Raw genomic sequence first — 25,140 nt, forward strand, 5'->3', positions numbered from 1 at the left:
ACAAATAGGTCTTATGGCGACGATGGGATAGGAAAGGCCTAGGAATGAGAAGGAAGCAGCCGTGGCCTTAATTAAGGTACAGACCCAGCATTTGCCTGGTGTGAAAATGGGAAACCATGGAAAACCATCTTCAGGGCTGACGACAGTGGGATTCGAACCCACTATCTCCCAGATGCAAGCTCACAGCGCCGTGCTCCTAACTGCACGGCCAATTCGTCCGGTGATAAAGTAATTTAAAATGTTAAATTATGTAATACAGCAGAACTAGATGATGGAAAATATATACATTTTCATTCCTATTTTCATTTTATAAACGAATGCTCTATATGAAGTACGAATAGAAACTCAATCTTCTAAGCTAAGGATTTCCTTTATATCAAGAGAAAGTATCATGAAAGATTCGGATCTAAATACAATGTTATGATTTCTTCCCCAGAACTAGAAAATTTGTAGATTTAATACAGATTTTAAAAAATGATCTTTAATCCAAATAGAGAAACATTTGTGAGATACAAAATTCTTAAAACAGTACAGTAACTACCCAACTTACATTTAATCAATGCAAAATATACCATTTGCAATAATTTGTCTACTAGTTATCATCACGGATTCATTCTATACTTACAATAAAGTGGTCATTGTCCCGTTTCTGTATGAGGTTGGGTATGAAACGAGATTTTTTATGATCGAATGCCCTTCCTGACATCAACCTCATCAGAGGAGTTAATGAGATGAAATGAATGATGTGATATATGATAGTAAGAAGGGAGAGGGTGAAAACCGGTGCTGGCACATAGCCTACTCCTGCCGAATATCACTAAGAGACCTTCTCAAAGCTTTACATCCCCATCCGACATACAAATCACCATCAACAGTGACATATGCCGTCACTCCATTTGAGTACTGTGGAGAGTTTCGGAACTGAATCCAGGCTTTTGGCACTCAATCTAGTGATTAGAAATTGTTTACCACCACTCTTCCTACCCTACTGGCCAATGTTCTGATGGTGAACATTTTTTTGACCAACAGGACTAGAACTGGCTAACCACAGTGTCAGACCATGTCAACTTCATGCCTTAAAGTTGATGCCCACCAGGGGGACTTAAAGTGGTCATTATCATTACTTTTATTTTCTTAAGCTGTCATTCTGTCTTGGTATCAGTCTTTTATTGATAAGTCCACCTTGTACTGTACATATGACAGTGATTTTTTTTCAGTTGACCACCACCACCACCACCACCACCACCACCACCACCACCACAACACCTGTAGTTCCTTCCAGAAGACTGTGTAAGATATACCTCCATCTTTTACTGTTCAAAAACATTTTTTTTTCATTACATCTTCCAATGTCTCACCTTTAATTTCGTCCATCTTGCTCGTTCTAGGATAGAATTTTAACTGGCAAAGTTAGGGACACGAGTCTCTGTCTTACACTTAACCAGTAAAAAACATAAATAACATAAAATAAAAATGTCCACCTAGTATTTTACCAGGCACCATCCCCTTTAAGTACTGCCTGGGAATCCACATCTCCTGCATTAGCTTTACATGGCCAAACCATTTCAGCTCTGCAGCTCTCAGTTTTTTTGCTACTGTCGAGTTCACCTGCATGTGACTTGTGATGTAATCATTCCTGATTCTGTCCCTTGTCTTCTGCATAGCTGATCTAAAAATCTTCATTTCATAAGCTTGTAATTTACTAGTATCCAACATACTCATAACAAACATATCCAATTCAGAAGACTGTCTTGCATGTCACATGTTATTCAGATATTTATGAACAGTGAACAACAGGTTCAATAAATCTCACTGAAATAATAATGTTCACATTAGAATATAAGAATTAGTATTTCCAATGAGATTTTTTCTACTTTGATACACTCAGAACTCACTTCAGGTATCTCGATTTTATCATTTCCAGATCTTCTAATTGCTTCACACTCAGAAATTCTCCTACGATCTCAAACCCGTAGGTTAACACTGGTAGCACTTTTACTCGAAAGAGTACTATGGCTCTCTTTACTGCAATCTGTGCAATGTTCTCAATGTCACTCATCGCTTTCAGTGCTGCAACCATTCTAGCTCTTACATGGATCCTGAAACTGCTGCATGTGGTCTAAAACTGCTAACTCTGCGAAGGCGGACGTTATTACACAATATGTGCTCTATTTGCAATACAAAAAGAATGGAGAACTGCGATAGTTGCAATAGTAACAATAGTAGCAATAATAGTACAAAGACTCACCTGATTTTCGAAGCTCTAGAGGAAGAAGGGTTCATGTTAGCTAACGAAAAAACTTTTAAAACCTACTATGCGCATAATGGAGTAAGCGCCATTGACCATGTGTTTTACAGGGCAGAAGCAATATGCATATTAAAACAAAAAGGCATGTGGGCCTCAGGAGCTTCTAATATTCGAAAACACATCCCCATGGATAGAAATAGCACCACAGGCAGCATTAGTGAAATCATCTCCAGAGCCATGTCCCTCCAGAAATTTAGACCTGACAAAATTGCACGACAACACAAGTATAGAAGAAATAAGAGCCCCCATTGGTCAGCATCAATTAGATGATGCAGTGTATCAGCAAAGCTTTCATCACCAGAAGAAAGAGAGATACACAAAAATGGTTTGATAAAGAGTGCTACATCACCCGGAAAGCAACATTGCGTGCACTGTATAGAACAAAGTGCACTAATGACAGAAGAGACATAGAAGAATACGCTAAGAGGAGGGAAGAATATAATCTGTTACTTAAGACTAAAAGAACTAAATACACTGAATTCAAAATTGGGGAAACAGCAGAATTAGCAAGAAAAGATCCCTTCTTGACTCTAAGGAAGAGACAAATCCCCCAGGCGAGAGAGATACCGATAGAGATATGGATGAATAATTTCTCCTCCTCAACAAGAATGGAACAACAAAAGACCATTAAGGGTTATGAACTTCATATTGTTGGTCCGCACTGAACTGAGATAACATATAAATAATACACAGTAGAGTTTTCTACCTATTCAGTACTAAGTTATATTTACAGTAGTTACTTTACACGGCACTAGTTTCAACCCTACTCAGGGTCATCATCAGCCATATTAAAACATACACAAAATAAATGCGAAATTCTAAAACATGTTTTCTAGCAGTAAGAGTCTTATGAAAAATATAATTTTACAATATGAAGTGTGGTTAAAATGTTGCAAATGAAAATGAAATATTACGTATGATGTAGGTGAGTAAAATTAATACAAACTTTCAAAATACATTCATGGTTTTTTTTAAAAGCACTATGCTTTTAACAATAAACAACCTCTAAAGAACTCAATTAATTTTTGTGACATTTTAAGTAAGTTCAGTCTACAACTGAACCAAGTAATGTGCTCCTTTGATGTTGTTGATGTATTCAAATATACCGACCAAAGAAACTGTCAATATCATCCATGACAATATCTCAATAAATAGCGGCCTCAGTAAGCTGGAAATTTATCAATTTATTAAGATATTGACATTCATATTAAATAACAACTTTTTTCTTTTAACGGGAAAACCTACCAGCCAAGAGGCCTAGCGATGGGTGACCCAATATCCGGCATCCTAGCCGTCATCTATACGGACTCAATCACGCACACGCCACCGTGTGCCAGGCTGGGCTCATCAGTTGGTATCTAGCACACCTACCAAGACGCTGGCTAGTGCATACTGTGGAGGCCCCTGCGTAGGCTAATTGTAGCCACCGGCAGTGCCAATGCACTATGAGAGACTTTGATGCTTGCTGGGCCATCAGATGGTGTAGATGTTGATTCCCATAGGGAATCTGAAATATTTGTTCCAAATGAGTAAATTTATAATACCAATATAAATGGTCCGTTATTGGACATTATAAATTTTCCACCTAACTCATGCCTACGCAGTGGCCTCCATGGTATGCACTAGCCAGCATCTTGGTAGGTGTGCTAGGTACCAACTGATGAGCCCAGCCTAGCACACGGGGGCGAAACGCTGGCAACCAGGAATGAGTTAGCTGGAAAATTTATAATGTCCAATAACGGACCATTTATATTGGTATTATAAATTTACTCATTAGGAACAAATATTTCAGATTCCCTATGGGAATCAACATCTACACCATCTGATGGCCAAGCAGGCATCAAGTTTTGATAATGAGACAAAGTTTCTCATAGTGCATTGGCACTGCCGGAGGCTACAATTAGCCTATGCAGTGGCCTCCACGGTAAGCACTAGCCAGCGTCTTGGTAGGTGTGCTAGGTACCAACTGATGAGCCCAGCCTAGCACACAGGGGCGAAACGCTGGCAACCAGGAATGAGTTAGCTGGAAAATTTATAATGTCCAATAACGGACCATTTATATTGGTATTATAAATTTACTCATTCGGAACAAATATTTTAGATTCCCTGTGGGAATCAACATCTACACACAAAAATAAAAACAAAATTATAATGACATATGTCTATGGTTGAGATATGTGGATGATACTTTTGTAATCATTGACAAAAATGCCACTAACAGTAATGAAATCTAAGAGAATTTAAACAAAATTGACCCCAACAAAATTTACTAAGGACGACAAGGACAAGAGTTCACCAAACTTTTTAGACGTAACGATTACGCATATTAATAATACATTTGAATTTCAAGTATATAGAAAACCCGCATAATCCCCGATAACCAGTTCCCAAAAGCAAGCGTCTTTATACAGTTTAATCTGTAGAGCTTTGAAAATCCCACTTTCTCCTATTAACTTAAAAACTGAACTAAACTATATAAGGAACCTTGCCAGAATCAATGGATTTAAAGTCGAGATGGTTAATCGGTTAATTAATAAAATCAAAAATAAGTTGTCCACAAATCTCATACCAGACAAACCTAATAAAACTAATTTTGCCACATTCACCTACAATAGCCCAGCTATCCATTAGATCATGAACACTTTCAAGAAACATAATGTTAATATAGCTTTCAGAACAGTGAATACAACTCATAATATATATTTTTAATCATAATAAGATAGATTATAACAACAACCGTTATTCGGGTTCTGGTATGTATAGGCTAACTTGCACACAGTGCAAATTTTCTTATGTTGGATAAACTGGACGGAGCTTCTGCACGAGGTATATGGAGCATTATAATACTGAAAAACATAACAAATACTCAGCAATGAGCACACATATGAGGGAAGTAGGACACTGTTTTACATCTATAGAAAAGATCTTACAATTATCAGAAATATAGTCGTCGTCGGCCACTACTCGTATCCGAGTGTATGTTTTTCGCTTGCAATTCATGCAGTCAGTTTTGTGTAACTGACATTGATGACTCATCAGGCCAATTCTTGCATGGAACAGGCGATCACATCTGGCACACCTGAGAGAAGGGGGTAAACGTGGTTGAATTTGTCTGAGATTTCTTCTAAGACGAGCCTCTGTTTGCAGTCTTCGACGCTCAGTTTGAAACTGCAGTACAGCAGTGGACGTGACTGCGCACCAGTGAGGGCGATCTTTAGCAAGGGTGTGCCAATTACTGGGGTCCATGTTTGTGCTCTTCAAGGTTTCTTTGAGCTGACCCTTGTAGCGTTTCAGGGGTGCACCACGTGGCCTCCTGCCAGAACCGAGTTCACTGTATAGTATCTGTCGGGGTAGCCTATTGTCATTCATGCGTTGGACATGACCAAGGTGGTGACTTATGATGGAACCTTTATACTGTTCATCTGTGCCCTTTCAAGTACAACAACATTGGAGACATAATCCTCCTATTTGATATTCATAATGATCCTAAGCTTCTGCTGGTGAAAAACGTTCCAATTTCTTGATGTCACAGCGGCATAGAGTCCCACATACATACAATAAAGTGGAGACGACGACAGCTTGATACACCATCAGTTTAGTGGATATATTTAGGTCTTTATTAGAAAATGCTTTCCAGGATAGACGTCCAAAGGCACAATGAGCAGCTCGTATTCTATTTTCTACATCCATCTCCAAGGTACGAGACGAGAGAATACTCCCAACGTAGGGAAAGAAGTCTACTTGTACAAGAGATGTATCTGAGATGGTAATGTTGAAGTCTGGCAAACTAGTTCCTGGAGCAGGTTGTGCTAAAACCTTAGTTTTCTGAATGTTGTTATACAGGGCAAAATGCTCATAAGCAGCTTTAAAACAATCGACTAACAATTGGAAGTCCTCTGGAGAATGAGCTGGAGTAGCATTGTTATCTGCACACTGCAGTTCAGTAACCCGAGTGAGATGGGTAAGTTTGTAGAGCGGGGTCTTGACTGATTAAAAATCCCTCCATCAAGTCTGTAACTAATTTCTACACCTTCATTGTTGCCAGATGTCTCATAAAGCATAGCTGTCAGGTACAAGGCAAACAGTGTATTTGCAAGCACACAACCTTGCTTTAGTCCATTAGTAAAAGGAAATTCTTCTGACATGTTGTTTTCATAGAAAACCTGACCAACCATATCATCATGAAGAGCCCGGACGAGTCCAACAAAATGTTCGGGGAAGCCAAACTGCCTTAACACCATCCACATAGCATCTCTAGGCACAGTATCGAAGGGTTTCTGTCGTTCTCTGAATTTTTCCTGCAACTGTCTTGCGCAGAAGATCATGTCAGTGGTACTCCTGGATGTGCAAAATGCACACTGCAATTCGGGGAGTAACTTTTCAGATAGAGTATGAAGCCAACTCAGCAGGATCCTGGCGAATATTTCACCTACCATAAACAGCGGGAATATGCCACAGTAGTTACCACAAATGTTTCAATCGACCTTTTTGAAGATGGTGACTATGATGGAGTTCTTCATGTTGGCAGGTACGTATTTGGTTTCCCACATCCTTAGGATCAGAGAGAATAGCCTCGTTTTGAGAGGTAGACCTCCTTTAAGAATGAGTTCTAGACGAATATTGTCCGGTCCAGGAGCCTTTCTAGGTTTGAGGCTGAGAAGAGCTTTGTTAAATTCATGAAAGGTTGGTGGCATTGACATCGAAGATTGCATAGATGTTGTGGGACATGCTGAAGAAAATTTTCAGCAGCAGTCGAACTGCAGTTTAAAAGTGAATTGAAGTGCTCTTTCCAGCGTCTCAGAATGTCTTGATTGTCTGTAAGAATTGTGGTATTGTCAGCAGCTTTCAAATTTCCTGATGAAGCGCGGACAGGTCCATAAATCTGTTCTGGTCCAGCATAGAAATTTGGCAGGTCCCTGACATCTGACAAGTTTTGTAGTTCTTTAGTGTTTTGTTGCCACCAGTTGTTCTTTATTTCCCTAATTTTGGTCTGACATTTCTGCTTTAGCTCTTGAAAACGTGATCTCTTCAAATGAGAAGATAGATCTTGTATGGAGGATAAAAAAGCATCCCACTTGGCATTGATAATATTGATTATGGCTTCATTATTATCATCAAACCAATCTTGTCTTTTCCTTTTCTCAAAGCCAATAGCACATTCTGCTGATTGCTTGATGATTTTTTATAGTGTGATCCATTCACAATCTACGTCATTATTGTTGACTGGGTTAAGTGACGAGTGGTTTAAAGTTGAATTCTGGTATTCAGAGGCAACAGCCCCATTCTGAAGTTTAACAGTGTTGAATTTTCTTCTTGGAAGATGCATGAGATGGACATGTGGTTTCTGATGGATAGTAATCCGGAGTCGACTAAGAAGTAGTTTATGGTCTGTCCAACTGTCATCAATGTTTCTACCAGTCTTTGTAATCATACTATCTCTTCTGTCGCATTGCCTGGTGATGACATAGTCAATGAGGTTGCCAGTGTTTGGATCGAGGGTGCATCCATGTAGTTTTGAAGGCAGTTGGGAAATAGGAATTGTGTATTTGTGATGAACAGTTCATGTTCAGCACACAGAACAAGTAGTATTAGACCATTTCAATTGCGATTCTCTACACCTTGATTTCCCATGACATCTTCCCATAGCCGGTTATCATTACCCACTCTAGAGTTGAAGTCGCCAAGCAATAAGATCTTATCTGTTGCAGGTATCTTGGCGAGAACTGTGTTCAGATGTTGGTAGAACTGATTTTTTGTATCTCCCTCATCTTTTAGAGTAGGAGCGTAGGTAGAAATAAATGTAATGGCACTATCCTTAGAAAGAGGCACACGAAGGGTCATAGGCCTTTCATTTACTGCAATTGATGTGAGTTGGTGTTCATACACTAACTTCATCTTGACCGCAAAACCATCACCACGAATACGATATTCTCCTTCCTAAGAAGTAGTTTATGTATTTTCCAAAAGATGGTGTATCCGCTACTTGCTTCACTGATTTGTCCTTCACCTGATAGTCTTGTTTCGTTTAGAGCAGCGATGTCCATGTTTAGCCTTGCTAGCTCATGGATAATAAGAGCTGTCCTTCTTTCGGGTCTATTATTGTCTTTCAGGTCAAGTAACATTCTGACATTCTACATGCCTACATTTAAAATTGTGCTCTTAATTTTCAATTGACTTTGAGAGCATGAATTGGGGGCGATCCTCTGAGTGAAGTATCCCAGACGGGTTCGAATGTGACTACCGATGTTTAGCCCACATTTTCTAGGGCCTTCCTCCTTTGGGGTGGGCAGCGGTAATCTTAAATAGGCCTGCCCAGTTATAGATGCAGGACCGGATCCCTGAGTAGTCACAAGGTCTCAGGAAGGTGACCATCACACATCTATCACCAACGTTCAGGTTCAGACTAGAAGCTCCCAGTTTCACCCAAAACCTGCTCCCACCATCCTTATCCCATCGCTGTTGGACTTTTGAATAGCAAGTGAAATTGCCATTGGTGTGACTTTGTTTAAGGTACACTACAACTTGCCAGGAAGTGGTCCACACAATTATGTTTCCAGAGCCATTCACCGCAGCACATAGAGCATGAGACATGCGGAATCAAGCACCGGAACTGCAACGAACTGCTGTAGACTCCACAAAACTTGAGATACGCCTTTGTAGCCAGTCCGTCTGGCGTAGCCTCTTCTGCTAGCACAACCGTTGAGAACCAGGGTTATTTTATTGGTTCCTCTTCCGCCTGCTTAACCGTTGGGCAATTTTGTACTTCATGCCTCTTCCACCTCTCCACTGTACCAAAGCACATCTTCTCCACCATAGATGCCATTGAGGTCTTCACCCATAACACAGAGCAAGGGCCCTCCATATTTATGACCCCTGGAGAGAGGGTGTCTCAGTACTGCATTTTGGGCTACCTGTTGGTCCGCAGTTTGTATTAGGTATTTCAACCTGCCCTACACACCTGGGGACGTGCTCTGTAGGGGTCAGGTTCCCCTGGTCACTTATTGGAAGTTAACCCCAACCACAATGGCTGAGGTTATTTGCAGAGATCAGAAATATAGGTAAAGGAAAACTATTAAATGAATTAGAAAGCTTGTAAACTTTTTCGGACCAGACCTATAACAAGAATCAGAATTTCAGTGATGACACTGAGGTCAGAAGTCCATTACATGAAATGATGCCAAATTTATTGGAAGCTGTCAGTTCAGGTCATAATAAAATTCCTCAGATATTTAAATCTATAAGTTTGAAAGCTCCCTCCACCTCACCAAGTACTAGGCCTACCCTTGCTGCTTCAAGTAACTCCCCTCTAAAAACAGCACTGGCGCACAAAGACCCACCTACCCTCCACGTTCCCCAGCGCCTCTTCTACATCAATATAACACCAGAAATAGAAGTGTCAGACAAGCTAGCACTGCTGAAACAATCAGACGCACATGACTCACACCCTACTGAGTAAGTACCCATTTTAAACATAGGTATTACGAGAGATTCTTATTTATCACATAAGCTACTAAGCCCTGTTCACATTTTGTTACAGATGACTCACAATCCCTCACGTGATTGCATAACTCTGTAAGGGACATTGTATTTTCGAGTTCATCTTTACGGTCCAGCTGATCACCTTTAAAATTTAGCAGCAGTTCCAAATAATACCCGACCATATAACTTTCACTTATGTCAACTAAAGCTCCACTTAGTTTATGACTTGTTGACAACATTAGTGGTAATACCTCACAGCACAACCACTCCTGATTTATAAAAAGATGTGTAAATACAGCAGACTTTGGTCTTTCACTTTATAAGAGTGTTAGTTTGCTTGCAGGTCAAATGTTCCCTCAGATATTTTGAACCTCAAGTACTGAAGGCCACATAAGTTTTATTGTCTATAAAATGAAGAAGATTTTTTTTTTCCTAGTTGCTTTACGTCGCACCGGCACAGATAGGTCTTACGGCGACAATGGGACAGGGAAGGGCTAGGAGTGGGAAGGAAGCGGCCGTGGCCTTAATTAAGGTGTGAAAATGGGAAACCACGGAAAACCATTTTCAGGGCTGCCGACAGTGGGGTTCGAACCTACTATCTCCAGAATACTGGACACTGGCCGCACTTAAGCGACTGCAGCTATCAAGCTCGGTATGAAGAAGATCCATTTTAGTTTCAGACACATATGTTTTTAAGACTGACTAAGTGATAATTTTAGATTATTATTTACCAATACTTTTAAACAAGTTCAGTGTCTCTCTATGTTTTTAGATGTTATGTATTGCTAGTTTTAGGACACCACTGTGTTACAACACTAACAGTTTAATACCACATTGTAAGAATAGATAGGCTTCACAACAAACTGTTTTAAGATGAAGTTAGGCTGATGATGCCCATTACACAAAGGGCGAAACATGTAGCTTAGAACTCTGTAGTACCAGGTAAAAATCTAACCACATAAATTGTGGAATGTATTGAAGAGGTGGCCTAATAAATATTCCTGTAATACTCATGATATATGAGGTATAATTCGAACTGTCAGTGGAGAGTTGGCGTGGAATGACACAAGTGGACGAAAAGCTTGAGTGGAGCTTTTAAAAGTAGAAAAGATCATAATATGAAGATGGAATTCAAGGGAACAAATTGGGGCAAATATTCATTTATAGGGCGAAGAATAAAGGACTGGAATAAATTATCAAGGAAAATATTCTATAAATTTATGTGAAAATGTTTAAGAAAAAGTTAAACAACTGTTAGGGAATCTGCTACCCGGGTGACAGCCCTAAATGCAGATCATTAATGATTGATTGACTGATTGATTGATTTGATGTTAATTTCGTAATTTAAGATAAGACAACAGTCTTCTTAAGTAGGTAGCTGTTCAGCTGTCTATAGTCTTATTTAACTGGCTTGAAGGAGTGAAAGTCGAATGTGTTACGATAAGATAACCTTTCTCCCCCAATTACTTAAAGAAAACTGTGGGTTTACAGAGCACTTATTCTGAAGTTTTCTTTCTTTCTTTTTCTTTTCTTTCTGGAGAAGGTTTTTTTTTTTTTTTTTTTTTTTTGCTACTTGTTTTACGTCGCACCGACACAGATAGGTCTTACGGCGATGATGGGACAGGAAAGGGCTAGGAGTGGGAAGGAAGCGGCCGTGGCCTTAATTAAGGTACAGCCCCAGCATTTGCCTGGTGTGAAAATGGGAAACCACGGAAAACCATTTTCAGGGCTGCCGACTCTGGAGAAGTTTGTTTGGGATTGAGGCGTCCTTTTTCCCAGTCTCAAGTCAAACTTAGTATTTTCACCCAATTATATTATTCAATTTGCTATGCACAAGCATCACTATTAAAGTTTATTTACACATGAATAACCAAGTGTAATGTTAAATATTAGGAATCACTTCACTGCTATTAACACAAGATAAGCTGCTAAACTAAGCACTTGAAAGACCATATAGGAGTGTTATTTCCCTGTGCGTAGCAAAGAAACAAATGAACGAGATATGTTTCCAACCGTATTTGAGTAGAATCAAGAAATTGGTTAACAATAGTGATGATGTGTGGTGACGGTTCAAATAATAAAACTGAAACTTTTGTTGGCAGAGGTACATGGAGGCTTATTAATTTCTGAATTAATAATCTTTGTTGAGTAGCATATTGAGGACATTGAAAAAATAGATGATCACTATCTCCATTTCTTTGTTTAGGTACGTATATGAAAACGGTATTTATACGCCGGGGTTAAGGAATGATTAAAACGTAATCGTATTATACTGATGATGTGCCGTCGTGTGTACGTACCTTTCGAAAACCATGGTTGTATCGGGATAGTGGGCTATAACTGATAATAGTATTTACCCTTATTACCAGCAGAAAGTCACCATAATGTTTGCCAAGTTTGATTAGCGTCTTGTTTAATGCGAGAAAAGAAGTCAGAGATCGGAATTTTGATTTGTAGTGTGTTTGATGGATCATGACTTGCCTCTTTGGCTGCAGAATCGGCTTGATCATTACCGAAAAGGTTAGTATGCCCTTTTATCCAGATCAACGTAATATATACGCCTGACTTCTCAAGTTGATAGAGCAAGTATTTAACCTCATATAAATACGTATTTTGGGATTGCGAAAATGACTGTAAAGCGTGCAGGACACTTTGTGAATCTGTAAAGACATTTACTTTCCGGAAACCAAGACGCTGGACATATAATAGTGCTTGATAGATCGCATATAGTTCTGCTGTGAATATAGTTATATAATTTGGTAGTGGATATTTAAAACTTATATGTGCATGAGAGTCAAAGAAAGCTGCTCCTACTCCATTAGGGGATTTTGGTCCATCAGTAAATATATTATAATCTTGTGAGTTTAATGATCCTTTAAATTTTTTGTGAATTGACTTGAAGGATTCTGTCCTTGGGGAAGGTTGAGCTGATGAGAAGGAAGAAGGTATTATTATTGATGGTTTGAAAGTGAGAGTATCATAATTGTACAAATGCATAATTAAGCGGGGTGTTCGGAGGACCGAGTCTTGAATATTCTGCATTTCAACGTATGCTATATATATACACTGACTGACAGAGCAAATGCAACACCAAGAAGGAGTGGTCAGAACTTTATGCCAATTGCAGGGTAGACTGACGTCACTGAGGTATGCTCATGATGTGAAATGCGCCGCTGTGCTGCGCACGTAGCGAACGATAAATGGGACACGGCGTTGGCGAATGGCCCACTTCGTACCGTGATTTCTCAGCCGACAGTCATTGTAGAACGTGTTGTCGTGTGCCACAGGACACGTGTATAGCTAAGAATGCCAGGCCGCCGTCAACGGAGGCATTTCCAGCAGACAGACGACTTTACAAGGGGTATGGTGATCGGGCTACAAAGGGCAGGTTGGTCGCTTCGTCAAATCGCAGCCGATACCCATAGGGATGTGTCCACGGTGCAGCGCCTGTGGCGAAGATGGTTGGCGCAGGGACATGTGGCACGTGCGAGGGGTCCAGGCGCAGCCCGAGTGACGTCAGAACGCGAGGATCGGCGCATCCGCCGCCAAGCGGTGGCAGCCCCGCACGCCACGTCAACCGCCATTCTTCAGCCTGTGCAAGACACCCTGGCTGTTCCAATATCGACCAGAACAATTTCCCGTCGATTGGTTGAAGGAGGCCTGCACTCCCGGCGTCCGCTCAGAAGACTACCATTGACTCCACAGCATAGACGTGCACGCCTGGCATGGTGCCGGGCTAGAGCGACTTGGATGAGGGAATGGCGGAACGTCGTGTTCTCCGATGAGTCACGCTTCTGTTCTGTCAGTGATAGTCACCGCAGACGAGTGTGGCGTCGGCGTGGAGAAAGGTCAAATCCGGCAGTAACTGTGGAGCGCCCTACTGCTAGACAACGCGGCATCATGGTTTGGAGCGCTATTGCGTATGATTCCACGTCACCTCTAGTGCGTATTCAAGGCACGTTAAATGCCCACCGCTACGTGCAGCATGTGCTGCGGCCGGTGGCACTCCCGTACCTTCAGGGGCTGCCCAATGCTCTGTTTCAGCAGGATAATGCCCGCCCACACACTGCTCGTATCTCCCAACAGGCTCTACGAGGTGTACAGATGCTTCCGTGGCCAGCGTACTCTCCGGATCTCTCACCAATCGAACACGTGTGGGATCTCATTGGACGCCGTTTGCAAACTCTGGTCCAGCCTCGTACGGACGACCAGGCAAATGGTTGACAGAGAATGGAAAACCATCCCTCAGGACACCATCCGCACTCTTATTGACTCTGTACCTCGACGTGTTTCTGCGTGCATCGCCGCTCGCGGTGGTCCTACATCCTACTGGGTCGATGCCGTGCGCATTGTGTAACCTGCATATCGGTTTGAAATAAACATCAATTATTCGTCCGTGCCGTCTCTGTTTTTTCCCCAACTTTCATCCCTTTCGAACCACTCTTTCTTGGTGTTGCATTTGCTCTGTCAGTCAGTGTATATCTGGGTATCTTCTACTTTTTGGGGGCTGCTGCTGATAATATTCATACAATAATTTCATTTTGGGAATTATAATGGAATTCGAGCGAGCGATATGTTTGAGAATAAATTTTTTTGCTAGCATTAACCTACAAATATGAAGAGGTGGTTCTTTGGCCTCAACTAACAGAGCATTAGTAGGTGTAGTTTTAAGAGCACCAATACTTATGCGTAAAGCTGAATATTGTATTCTGTCTAATTTTAAGAGAGTTTGTTTAGGTGCTAAGTCAATTATGTGCGCACTGTAATCCATTGTAGATCGCGTTGTGGCTCCATACAACTGTAAAGCTGAGGAAGGGTCAGCTCCCCAATTACGCCTAGTTACTGTTTTGAGAATGTTAAGATAACCTTCTGACTTTCGATATAATCGCTGAAGCTGGTAATTCCAATTAAGATTTGGATCTAGACAAATACCTCAATACGAATGTTGGGAGGCAAAGGGGATGCTATGGCCATCAAAACTGATTGGACTTTTATCAAACACTCGCTTGGGAGTGAAAATCATTGCAGCACACTTAGGAAGTGAAAGGTGAAGTCCATGTGATGTTAGCCACTGAAAAACAAGGCACATAACTTGTGATATCTTTTTCCTGCAGTCGTCAATGTTAGTATGGGAACAATAAATTACATAGTCATCGGCATAAGCTAATATACGGGTGTAAGGGGTTACAATAGATTCCAAATCTTTCATACATAAGGCGAGTAATATTCCACTCAATATGGATCCCTGTGGCAAACCATGTGATGTTTGACGACTGGGGATTTGGTACTGAGAAGATTTCAGTGTTATTGTACGATTAGTGAATAATTGGTACAAGATAGATATAAAATTAAAGGGAAAACCATAATTAGATAATTTTTCCCATAAAATATGCAGTAAGACTGAATCGTAAGCACCTTTTATGTCCAGAAAAATAGCGATAGTAGTTTGTTTCCTCCATCGAGCTAATAAAATATCAAGAATCAGTATTATGATGGGATCTTGCATACTGTGTCCTCGCATAAAAGCAAATTGATACTGAGGAAAAATGTTATAGTACTCCAATGTCCACACTAGTCTTCTAAATAAAATTTTGCAAAATGTTTTGCAGATGCACGAAGCTAAAACCGCGAAAGTGTTCTGGAACGTTTGGACATTTATGGGGTTTTAATACTGGAGTTATAAAAAAATTATTCCATTGCATTGGCACTTGAACGGAATTGAAAATATCATTATAATACTGCAACAATAAAAGCTAAGCTTGAGAGGGGAGTAATTTAATCATATTATACGTAATGGCATCCGGTGCTGGTGATGAACTATTTGCAGTGGATATCACTGTTTGAAGTTCGTGATAGGATATCGGTTGTAGCTGCTACCGGTCGAAACAAGAATCAAACTGTGCAAGGAAGCGCAACAAGAAGCACCGATCACCAGGAGGTTAAGGCGAAAGCTATCAAAGGGGAAAGTGGACCCTGAGTTGAAACAACAAATATCTGAGCACATTCGGCGAGGACACCTTAACAGTGGAGCAGCTGGTATAGAGCAGGTAATAAGAAGTGTGGCATCGCCGGTCCTTCCTACAGCGAGAAAGGCAAAGCCTTGGTTCAATGAAGCATGTTATGCGGCTCGGCGTAAGGCTCTGGATGCTTTACACATAGCAAGGAGTGAACCATCGGAGATAAACTGCATGAAGTATGCGGAACTACGAAGAATCTATAAACGCCTAGTGAGGGAAGCAAAGAAAGAGCATCACCAAAAAGAAGAAAGTGAACTGATAAGTGAAGCAGAACAGAACCCATATAAACCGCTAAATGCACGGCAACCAACATTTCCTAGAAGCATTTCAACAGATGTATGGGAGGAACATCTATGCAAAGTAGTTCAAGATAGAGAAACACGCCCTGAGCTGGAAATGGCAAGTGATGTCACGAATGTCGAACCTTTTACGGAGGAAGAAGTAGCGGAGGTCATAACAAATATCCGGAACAACAAATCAAGTGGACCCGACTCTATATACGGTGAGCATATTAAAGAAATATGGCCTGAAATGAAAGGTGAAATAATCAATCTTCTTAACGGATGCCTAGAGCAAAGCAATATTCCGGACAGCTGGAGGAAATCTGTGATGATGATGATGATGCTTGTTGTTTAAAGGGGCCTAACATCGAAGGTCATCGGCCCCTAATGGAATGAGATAAACGACATGAGAGATGATGTTAAAATTTTAAAAAACATATCCACTGACTAGAGTTTTAAAAAAATGATGGAGAAAAAAGGAGGAAATCTATGGTCAAAATGTTATACAAAGGGAAAGGAGACACTGGGGATCCTAACTCATACAGAGGAATCGCCCTCGAATGCACGATGTTCAAGTTGCTGACTAAATTACTATGCAAGAGGCTTACAAACATAATAGACCTGAAATTACCTGAGGAACAGTTCGGTTTCAGGAAAAATAGAAGCACAATCCAAGCCATTACCTGCCTACTCAATGACGTACAGACTACCTTTTCAAATCCAGGACAAAAACTACATGCAATATTTATAGATTACACAAAAGCTTTTGATTCAATCAGTCGGAAATTAATAATAGAGAAACTACAGCAATTGGTTGGAAGAGAGAACTATCTATTGCGAATTATTCAAAACATACTTCACGACAACAGCATAATCATCAGTGACAGTATAAATATCTCACGACCAATTCAGCAAACAAATGGGGTACTCCAAGGTGATCCACTGAGCCCTCTGCTCTTCATTGCAGCAACAGCTGACGTAGTTCAAGCAATATCATCAGAAAAGGTACGCCTATATATCTATGCAGATGATATGGTAATAACATCAACAGACCAGGTAGAATTGCAGATTGCCTTCGATCAACTGGTGCAATGGACAAAGGAAAATGAACTACAAATTAACGAAAAAAAGACTGTCCATGAGCTTCAGAAAAGGGGGACCACAGGCCTCTTTCTTCTACCATGAAAAGAAACTAACAGCAGTGTCACACTTCAAATATCTCGGCATGACCTTACAAACACGTGGCATCATATTCAGAAAACACATAGAAGACAAAACAAACACGGCTATCAAGGTGATGAACGACATAAAACTCATCAATAAACTATCAATTGGAACAGCAATGAAATTATTCAAAATTAAAATCACTATCATAACATATGGACTAGCATTAATTTGGATACACTGCACACAGAGAAATCTGGAACAGATTGAGAAAGTGAAAGCCACTTTTCTGAAAAAATGATTATGCCTTTCCAAATTCACACCCTCTCGGCTCGCATACGAGCTCACCAGGGAGCCTTTCTTCATTGAGGAACTATGACTACAGCTACTTTTGCCAGCAACTCCTGCATATGAAGGCCTCATGGAAGTGCTTTGGAAAAAGAAAAATGAAATATGGTCAGAGTTCTATACTGCAGATGCTATGATCTACAGTGATTGGCAACAAGGGAACTATGAGCTGAGACATTTAGTGACACGCTACGCCGTTCATGGCTTCCACTTTAAGGTGTGCATGACCAGCAAATATCATGATCCAGACGTCACCTGTGTTTGTGCTTTGTGCAACAGAAGCTGTGATCGATATCATGCAATGATATGCAGTGAAAGGAAGTGCTCATTGAAAATGCTTTGCAGTGAGAGTCTATCCTAATAACTATTGTTAACTATTTGTTTTTTGTTTGTTTTGTTTTTCCTGCACATTGTGCGCTTTTCCTTTTTATTATTATTATATTGGTTGTAGCGATGTAGAAAATTGACGATCATGAGCTGGCAGGGATATAAATCAGGATATTGCCGAGGCTGGGGTGATCGACTGTAGAAATTCTTCTAATACTGGTTGTGGAAATGAATATTGGGTTTGGTGTTGAAAGGTTCGTGTAATCATGCGAATTGCGTTCCATAATTGTGCAGGTCTGTGAGAGTTTAAAGAAGAAAGAAATGTTTGCCATGCCTTACGTTTCTTAGAATTAAAAATGAGTTTCATTTTCGCCATATGCGTTCGTAATTGCAAATAATTATCTTGAGTCATGGACTTACGATATAATTTGAAGAACAGTTTGCGCTGAGAAATAAGATCATGACAGTCTTTATCATGTGATTGAGGTAACTGGGGGAGATCTAAATGTCTTGATGGATCTGCAAGGGTGAATGTGTTTAAATAATGGGTCAAAAAGGCAAATAAGGACGAAAAAGTTGCAAAACGTGATTAATGTATTCCCGATAAGCATGGGGATTAAAATTTTTATATGAGCGAATGTTACTTACTGTTGTCAATGATAATGATGTCGCGACGCATTTACGTGATGAGGATGGGAAAATGGTCACTAGTATATAAGTGTCTGCCAATGTATGCCAGGTGGTAACTGGAACCATGTTCGTACGGCAGAGTGTTAGATCGACCGCGCTAGGTGGGGAACCGAGAGGTGAAATACGAGTTGGAGAGCCATCATTGAGAATTGAAAGATCATGTCTATTGGACATTGATAATAAATTTGATCCTTTTGCGGTATCTGTTGAACTTTCCCATTCTGTATGATGACAATTGAAGTCTCCTGAAACGAAGATGTGTTGAAACTGATCAAATTGAGCAAAAGATTGCAACCATTGACCTTGGGTAATATACGGGGTTATTCACCTAACATGTTACACGGAAATAACTTCTAAACCATTAAAAATATCAGCATTCTGTTTTCATATTCGTAAATGGTACACAGGGGCTTGTAAAATAACGTGCTACTTAGTCTCATGGGGTGATTAACAACCGAGATATTGATACTAACTCCATATTTTTAAATGGAACGGCACAAATTCATACAGCTCATTTAAAAGTTCATCTGCGTACAAGTTGAAATATGTAAGTATTTTCAAAATTGGACAATTACTTTTTGAGATATAAGTAAGAACAGGATGCGCGGTTTTGCTGCCGCATTAGACGGCGTTAAGTCGGGCAAGGACATATTGAGGCGTAAGCAGTTCCCTGGGAGTGAGTTCAGACACAGAACGGATACCAGGCATGTAAGCACCTCGTACACATGTGATGGGTTTGCAAAATGTGTATGACAGACGAACACATGACAGGACAGAAAGGGTTGATGTGTTTAAAAGGAATAAAATAAGTACTTTGTCTTGAAAGGAACATAACGAAAGCTATAATTGTCACTGATTGTAGTGTACAGTTCATACTACTCTATGAGTTGAGAAATAAACATAACACAAAACACCGGAAGACCTCCTTCTAGAAAAGCAAATGGTCAGAGCTGATCGTGGTGCGATGGCAGCAGCACTATTATTTATGTTTTATTTAACACGCATTAATCTCCGCAGAGCTCCAGCGCGACTGTAGTAGCGTGCATTCGGGAGAGCGTAGGTTCGAGTCCTGCCTCGCCCAACCTGAAAGTGATTTTCAGGGCGTCCCATGTTCAACACCAGGCAAATACCGGATAGGTACCTTTGTGATAGGCCACGGCTGACTTCCTTTTCAAATCCTTCCCATTCCCATCCGTGAGAAAAAACGCTGAACTGAGCGCAACCTATTACATGTCAAAACAAAACAATACAACTTTAATCTCCCTTTCCTATTGTATGTTCGCCAGTCATACAATAACTTTGCACACCCAGGGTATGTTACGGTACATCACATTATGTTTACAGTACATGCCTGGTATCCATTCTGTGGCTGGAATCAAGGCCAGGAAGCAGCTTGCACCTCAATATGTCCTTGCCCGACTTCACGCCGTCTGATGCGGCAGCAAAACCGCACATGCTGTTCTTATTTATATCTGAAAAAGTAATTATCTGATTTTGAAAATACTTACATATTTGAACTTGTACGCAGTTGATCTTTTAGGCCAGCTGTATGAATTTGTGCCATTCCATTTAAAAATATGGAGTTAGTATCAATATCTCGGTTATTAATCACCCCATGAGACTAAGTAGCACGTTATTTTACAAGGCCCTGGGTACCATGTACGAATATGAAAACAGAATGCCGATATCTTTAATGGTTTAGAAGTTATTTCTGTGTAACATGTTAGGTGAATAACCCTATATATATGCGGAGGACAGTATATATTTAGAAAACAAATATTATTACAAATGACTCCTACTGCATAAGTGTGTGGTATATAATATTGAATAGATAACGTAGTATAACTTAAAGAATTCTGTATACATGTGGCTATTCTGAAGTTTATCTCATAACCTCAATTTAAATTAAATTAAAAATGCATAATTATGAATTTCAACGTACCAACCCCCTCACAACAACAATATTGTTCTCCAGAATCCATTCCCAAATCATACGGTCCACTCCAGGAGGTATTAATTTCAATTCATATCTTGCTCCACTAGCATTTTCTTCAGTACGAGCCAATGTGTCAAGGACTAACTGAATGGTGTGCTCACATCTCTCGTAATTTCCAATCCGATAATGAGCTTCATATTCTTCTCTACTGGACATATTTCAATAACTTATTGCAACGTGAGACGAAACGCTAATATCACAAAACTGACAACTGTTTGAAACTTCGTGCATTTTCCCGCCAATTTGTAATGAGAGGGCTATCGAATACTGTCAAATATCTCGATAATTTACGATATCCGTAGAAAGAAAAAATGTGACTGTCGGACTGGCGACTGCACAGCAAAGTAGAAACTAGAAAATACTGATCTTCACTGGAAATCGCCCCTCTATCAAATTATATAAAGAGAATTGAGACAAATATAATTTTTCTGGACGTCAACCGCCTAAATGTCGTATTTAGTGTTTAGCTGTGTCTCTACGTAAATTCTCCATCATCTCTTGTATCTCGTTGGAGCAAAGTATTCTTTGAACCAACCTTTTGACAGATTTCTTCTTCCATGACTTCGTGATGCAAAATGATGTCAATTTGGCTTAAAGACTGATGAGAAAATCTTTATGACCTTTGTCCAGAATCACTAACAGAGATAAAATTGTATTTATTGTATTAGTGATCCAGATTAAATTTGAAATGTGACAAGATTTATTGAAAGTATCCGTAGTAGGCTACAATATTTCATCTCGTTCTCAATATTACTGTGATAAAAGATTTTTCGCACAAATTTATAAATTCGTCTTAGAAGTTTTTGGTGGCGTAACGATGGTTGTGAGTTTGTTACATTTGTCATGGGATGATATTATCTTCCAGCATATTTTGCCTCTGCTGACACTTCAAGATTGTTTTAATCTGCGGTCTTCGTCTAAATTATGTAAAGATCTCGTTGAATGTTACTTCATTACGATTAAAGAAGTCAATCTATCTCCATATAAGTATTTTACTCCAACAGCATTTAGGGTATGTGTTTTTTAAAACTGATTTCATACTTAACCGAAATTGCATTGTAGATCAGTGTTACTCTGATGTACTTTTGCTGTTCCAGGTCCTTTCCAGTAACTGTCAGAACATTCGGTACTTAAATTTAAGTCAGTGTAAATGGCTTACCGACGAACTTTTGTATCCTATATTGAATAACAACAAACATCTTGTATATGTCAACTTGAATGGTTGTCTAGGTCTTTCAACCTCAAGTCTGCAGCCTCTAATATTGTCATGCAAAGTGAGTAGCCTACTAGTATCACATGTATCAATATAATAAGGAGAGCATGGCTTGTTACTTTAGTGCAGCCTTAGTTGAAATTCGTGTAGTGTTCTTTATCTGTTGATATTCTAGGTGAAATATTGGTACAGGTAAACAACTTGATTATTGCCAGTATTTATAGGTGCTCTTAACTGCAAATAGAATGTTTGTTTATGTATAAGAGGGACAAATTAGGGTGCAAAAATACTGCATCCTCGTTCAGTTACCAGAGATAACAAACATTGAATATCGCACTTTTATTTCTTTTGTTGTACTATGCACATTTGTGCGTACTTCCAATATATAATATCGCACTTTAGGCTGTAGGATTTGTGGACGTACTGGTACTAACATTAAGTTCTGGGTTAACTAATCCAGTCTCAGGCCAAAATAGTTTCAAGTTAACCACTGTATTACAAATCCTCAGTCAATCAATCATTCACTGCCAATCTGCATTTAGGGCAGTCTCCCAGGTGGCAGATTCATTATCTGTTGTTTTCCTAGCCTTTCCTTAAATGATTTCAAAGAAATTGGAAATTTATTGAACATCTCCCTTGGTAAGTTATTCCAATCCCTAACTCCCCTTCCTATGAACGAATCCTATAACAGAGATAATCAGATTATTCCTATAACCATTAGTACAAATGGCTCATAGTCAGATATGTCTCAACTCCCATAAATAAGTTAAAAACATCATCTACAACAAACACCGCACCCTATCAGAGCCATGGAATTTAAATAAATGTATCGTTGCTGAAAAACGCACAAATGGATATGTTAAAAGTATGCATTTTGGAACTGCAAATTATATTCCAGTTGCTTTTATTTGTAAGTTTCACCTGCCTCAGATTCATTTCTGATTAGGTTTTACCATTTTTATTTTATTTTTTGCTAGTGGTTTAATCTCACACTAATACATCAAAGGTTTTTGGTGACTTAAGGATGGGAAAGGGCTAGGATTGAGAAGGTAGTGGCCGTTACCTTAATTAACGTACAGCCTCAGCATTTGCTTGGTGTGAAAATGGGGAAACTGGATAACCATCTTCAGGGCTGCCAATGGTGGGATTCAAACCCGCCTTCTCCCGAATCCAAGCTCATAGCTACATGATGCTAACTGCATGACCAACTCACTCAGTGTTAATTTTATTATATTTCATTCAGATTCTCCTGAAGAAAATTATTTCATTATTAGCTGAGGGGGAAAACTACACTTCATATGATTAGCCTCTTTATTTTTTGCTCTGCGAAATGAGGAATGAGTTTGAGTGGCTATAACATCTCTGTAATCAGCCCCATTGGGTACATCCAAAACTAGAGAGAAGGGAATGAACATCGGTTTTTGATGAAACCTACTGTGTTGAATTGATAACAGAAGACCAGGAAAGAGTAGATGCAACAGACTGGAAGCAAATATCCACTGGAGAAAAATCACTCTCTTTCTCTCTTTGCAGTTAAGAGAGGGGGAATAAAAAACCTGGGTGCATACTAGTTTGACTGATAATGGGCATTACTTCTCTTGTACCGGTACAGATTTATTGTGATGAAACTTTATTGGTTTGATTTATCTGTTCTGACCTGTTTCTCCTATATGTTATCAGCAAAATATTTGTCATTTGTCAGGCTAATTGGCAAAGGGAAGAACATAACACTAAGAAGGTGGAAATTAGAGATCCTTGAAGATATATTTATTTCAGAAACCAGAAACCACATCACTGGTTCAACAAAAGTCTTGCGAGGAAGTCTCATGGTCTCTGACAGAATGTCTCTGGAATTTTAGGCACTTAGGTCTCCATCAAAGTGATTTTCGACTCCTCTTTCTCATAGAGATGCTTTACCAGAAATAGTTACAAGGGAGTAGATAGGGAGAGTATTATAGGCAAAAATCAGAAATGGCATTGACTTATTTAGAAATTAACTAGGTGTGGCAATCATAAAACATCTTTTACTTTTATGCCATTACACTTGGTGTAGTGATCAGAAAGTAATTTAAAAACTGTTATCAGTGAAAATGTATCATTCCTGTCTTGAACAAAGATGAACAATGGATTCTATCAGTGGCTGCTATTTATTATTTTTTTTACAAGTTGCTTTACATCACACTGTCACAGATAGGTTTTATGGCGACGATGGGAGAGGAAAAGGCTAGTAGTGGGAAGGAAGCGTCCGTGGCCTTAATTAAGATACAGCCCTAGCATTTGCCTGGTATGAAAATGGGAAACCATGGAAAACCATCTTCAGGACTGCTGACAGTAGGTTTCGAACTCACTATCTCCTGAATACTGGATACTGGCTGCACTTAAGCGACTGCAGCTATCGAGCTTGTTGAATGGCTGCTTCAATAGCATCTCTTACATTTCAAAGGCTGCAGAATCCGTAAAGAAATTCTATAGATTAAATGTTGAAGGAGAGTTTATCAGTACAGGTAAAGATGCAAGACCATATTTTTAATCATGGATGTAAACAAAATCATTCAGATATGCTAGCCATAAACCTTCCTCTTCAGTCACAAAGTCCATGGGGGAGAAGAAACTTATAGCTCAGCAGTCCATAATGGCAGTCAGTATGATAAAATCCTCATCTGTATTGCTTGACTTTCTTTATCAGGTCCATTGCCTCTTGTATCAGACAGCTAAGGTGAACCCCATTCCAGATCTCAATCTAAAATTAAAATTCCTGGACTGTCTGCGAACTAAACCTGAGGTCTCTGGCTGAGAGGCAAACATGCTACCACTACACTATGATGCTGGTCCATGTATCAATCAACCATCATCAGTGATCTGCATTTTGGACTATCGCCCATGTGACACCTTTTCTATCAATTGTTTACTGGTACCTAATCTTATCTTAAATGATTTCAACAAACTTAGAAATTTATTGAAATTGAGAAATTTCTCCATTCCCTAATTCCTCTTCCTCATCATCATGAATTCCTTCCAGCAAGCCGGGTAGGATGAACGATGTGCCTCCGTTTATTACAGATTTGGTATACTTCTTTTTTCTCTAGGGAGACCCCATGTTTCTCCTCTCTCATCTGGTCTAACTACCTTTTTTGTAGGACATCCAATTGGTCTTCATCCCAGAACGATCTTTTCAAAATACTTCCGTGTGGTGTTCGAGTTGCCTGCATCTCTTTAACATGTTCTAGCCACTTCAGCCTACAACACTCAGCCTTTTCTTCCATGGTCAGGCTGACCTGCAGGTCTCTCCATGTCTGATAATTTCTTATTCTTTTCCT

The 25,140-nt window shown here is 39.7% G+C and overlaps 2 protein-coding genes across 3 annotated transcripts in view; one reads left to right on the top strand and one right to left on the bottom strand.

Annotated features, from left to right (window-relative positions):
• Positions 1–20,830, bottom strand: part of LOC136858733 (uncharacterized) — a 184,637-nt gene extending 163,807 nt beyond the window's left edge. Inside the window, exon 1 of one of the 2 annotated variants that reach the window (XM_067138482.2) lies at positions 20,557–20,830. In XM_067138482.2, the coding sequence (XP_066994583.2) occupies positions 20,557–20,766 (210 nt within the window). In that variant the 5' untranslated portion in view covers positions 20,767–20,830. The remainder of the gene's footprint in view (positions 1–20,556) is intronic. The other variant, XM_067138483.2, reaches the window with a different exon arrangement.
• A 324-nt stretch (positions 20,831–21,154) lies between these two features.
• Positions 21,155–25,140, top strand: part of LOC136858737 (F-box/LRR-repeat protein 15) — a 44,878-nt gene continuing 40,892 nt past the window's right edge. The window contains exons 1-2 of the mRNA XM_067138487.2: positions 21,155–21,622; positions 21,708–21,884. Of these exons, the coding sequence (XP_066994588.1) occupies positions 21,428–21,622; positions 21,708–21,884 (372 nt within the window). The 5' untranslated portion in view covers positions 21,155–21,427. The remainder of the gene's footprint in view (positions 21,623–21,707; positions 21,885–25,140) is intronic.

This window comes from Anabrus simplex, chromosome 1 (genome assembly GCF_040414725.1).
Source record: "Anabrus simplex isolate iqAnaSimp1 chromosome 1, ASM4041472v1, whole genome shotgun sequence".
In the NCBI taxonomy this organism is placed as follows: domain Eukaryota; kingdom Metazoa; phylum Arthropoda; class Insecta; order Orthoptera; family Tettigoniidae; genus Anabrus; species Anabrus simplex.